Source organism: Trachemys scripta, chromosome 1 (genome assembly GCF_013100865.1).
Source record: "Trachemys scripta elegans isolate TJP31775 chromosome 1, CAS_Tse_1.0, whole genome shotgun sequence".
Taxonomy (NCBI): domain Eukaryota; kingdom Metazoa; phylum Chordata; order Testudines; family Emydidae; genus Trachemys; species Trachemys scripta.
This window is the reverse complement of record NC_048298.1, coordinates 344,980,601-344,982,820: the sequence shown is the minus strand read 5'-3', so window position 1 is coordinate 344,982,820 and position 2,220 is coordinate 344,980,601. Positions and strand designations below refer to the sequence as shown.

Genomic DNA, 2,220 nt, shown 5'->3' with positions numbered 1-2,220 from the left:
CTCTTTCCACTGATAAACTGGACAAATTTGATCCAGAATCACGGAGAGATCATAAACCCAATGCACTATGATACCCTTTTTATAAAGTCGTGGTTCACAGTACAGCTGTCTTAAGGCACCAGTACACACCACACTTTCACTGTAGCAGATTTTGCAGTTCATGTGCAGTAGTGCCCCCAGTTCAGACTGAAACTAAAAAATTATAAACAAATTACTTTTTGTCCCTTTCAGCATATAGAGGAAAGTTAGTATGTTCAAAAATACTTGATATTAATAGGATGAAAATCACCCCAATGGAGAAGAAGCCATATCAAGCCATTTAAATCCTACTTGACCGCTCTATAGGGGGCTGATGTGGCCCCCCCCATCCAGGAGCCGGACTTGCTGCTGCCCACTTCAGGGGTGCAGCGCAGTGTCAGAACAGGTAGGAACTACCCTGCCTCAGCTGGTCAGCCGTGCTGACCAGAGCCGCCATGACCCACTGCCTTACATTCTGCGACCCAATACTGGGTCACGGCCCGCAGTTTGAAAACCACTGATTTAAGCCCTACTTCACCCCTTTACAGGGGGCTGATGTGATGTATAGGTTCTGTGTGAAACTTCTGTGTTGGAGCTAATTTTTCCCCATGAGATTACAGTTTTGTAGAAGGAGGAAAGATCTTCAGAAAAACAAACTTTTTTACTGCACATTTTACTTCCTTGTTTCGCAAAGTATAAATGAGTGGATTTAACAAAGGAGTTAAAATAGCAAAAATAACATTGCTCATTACATGGATATCAATAGGCATGTCTGTTCTGTAGGAAATATACGCCACAGCAATGGATGAATAGTAAGTGCCAACCACAATCAAATGGGAAGTGCAAGTAGAAAATGCCTTACTGCGACCTACTTTAGAGTTGATCTTTAATATGGAGATAATGATGTGAACATATGATAGGGTGACAAGCATAAGTGGCACGACTGAAACAGTCATGGCAATGGAAAACCCCAAGAAAGTCTGAAAAGAGGCACTGAAATCTGAACATGCTGCTTGCACAACTGCCAGGTGATCACAAAAGCAATGGTAAACTGTGGTTGTTTCACCAAATGTTAACTGAGAGGTCTGGAAGATGACAGGTATTGGTATTAACAATGCAGTTACCCAGGCACATGCTGCCAGTTGAATGTTTACTCTCTTTGTCATTTTAACTGGGTAATGCAATGGATTGCAAATTGCTTCATAACGATCATAAGACATGACTACAAGAAGCAGCGATTCAGTCATTGTTAGACCATGAAAACAATACATCTGCAGAAAGCAGACGTGAAAAGAAATAGTTTTGGCATTGACCAGAAACATTGCCAGCATTTTGGGAATGGTAGTAGTTGTAAACAGTATATCTAAGACAGAGAGATTAGTTAGGAAAAAGTACATGGGTTTGTGAAGTGTTTGATCGACCACAACTACAGCTATAATAATGATATTACCAATTAGTATTAGCATGTAGAATAACAAAAATACAAGGAAAAGAGGGATCTGGAAATCTTGAAGTGCAGGAAATCCAATGAGATAAAAGTCTTTAGCAGAAGAATTGCTGTTGCAGTTGTTCATAGTCTGATTGTTGAAAACATCTAGAATGAAAAACACAGTTAGGAAACCATCCTGAATTTTACAAGCAAGATTGTAGGGTAATGAATGATGCGTGTTTTGCTGAAGATCTTTGTAGGTAAAATAACATATTGGATATATTCTTGTAACTAAGTCCTCGTCATGCAATTTCAGTCAACTTTCAGTGCCTTCCATCCCATAGGATGTATATATAAAGCCACTGGGGAGAGAATGAGATGGTTTAAGTAGTATGTTGAATACAATGATGTATTCATTTAGGAACTGCGGGGCCTAATTCGAATACCCGGCGGTGGTACGAGTCTTCGGCGGCACTTCGGCAGCACTTCGGCTGTGGGGGGTCCTTCACTCGCCCCAGGGCTTCCACGGCACTGAAGGACCCCCCGCCGTAGTGCCGCCGAAGACCCAGACTGCTGCCGGGTGAATAAAAAAAATTAAAAAGGCACCTAAGGCGCGGTGCCCTCTTAGGCGCAGGGCCTGATTCCGGGTAATTGGAGGAATCGTCCTAAAGCGGGCCCTGTGAACAATACATCTGTTTCTTTGGATCTCGATGATGTAGTTACTCAAATTTACATCTGGCCAAGTGTGCTAGCTCAGGCTCTCTTTATTCAAT

General features: G+C 42.1%; 1 protein-coding gene across 1 annotated transcript; it reads right to left on the bottom strand.

Moving 5' to 3' along the window:
- Positions 1–632: 632 nt before the first annotated feature.
- Positions 633–1,604, bottom strand: LOC117888837 (olfactory receptor 2AT4). The gene has a single exon (XM_034792645.1). The coding sequence runs from the start codon at positions 1,590–1,592 to the stop codon at positions 633–635; it is 960 nt and encodes a 319-aa protein (XP_034648536.1). The 5' UTR covers positions 1,593–1,604.
- Between the last annotated feature and the right edge of the window lie 616 nt (positions 1,605–2,220).

Bases quoted from the DNA above. Each gene is read 5' to 3' on its own strand.
- LOC117888837 (XM_034792645.1), bottom strand. From the start codon at position 1,592: ATGAACAACTGCAACAGCAATTCTTCTGCTAAAGACTTTTATCTCATT.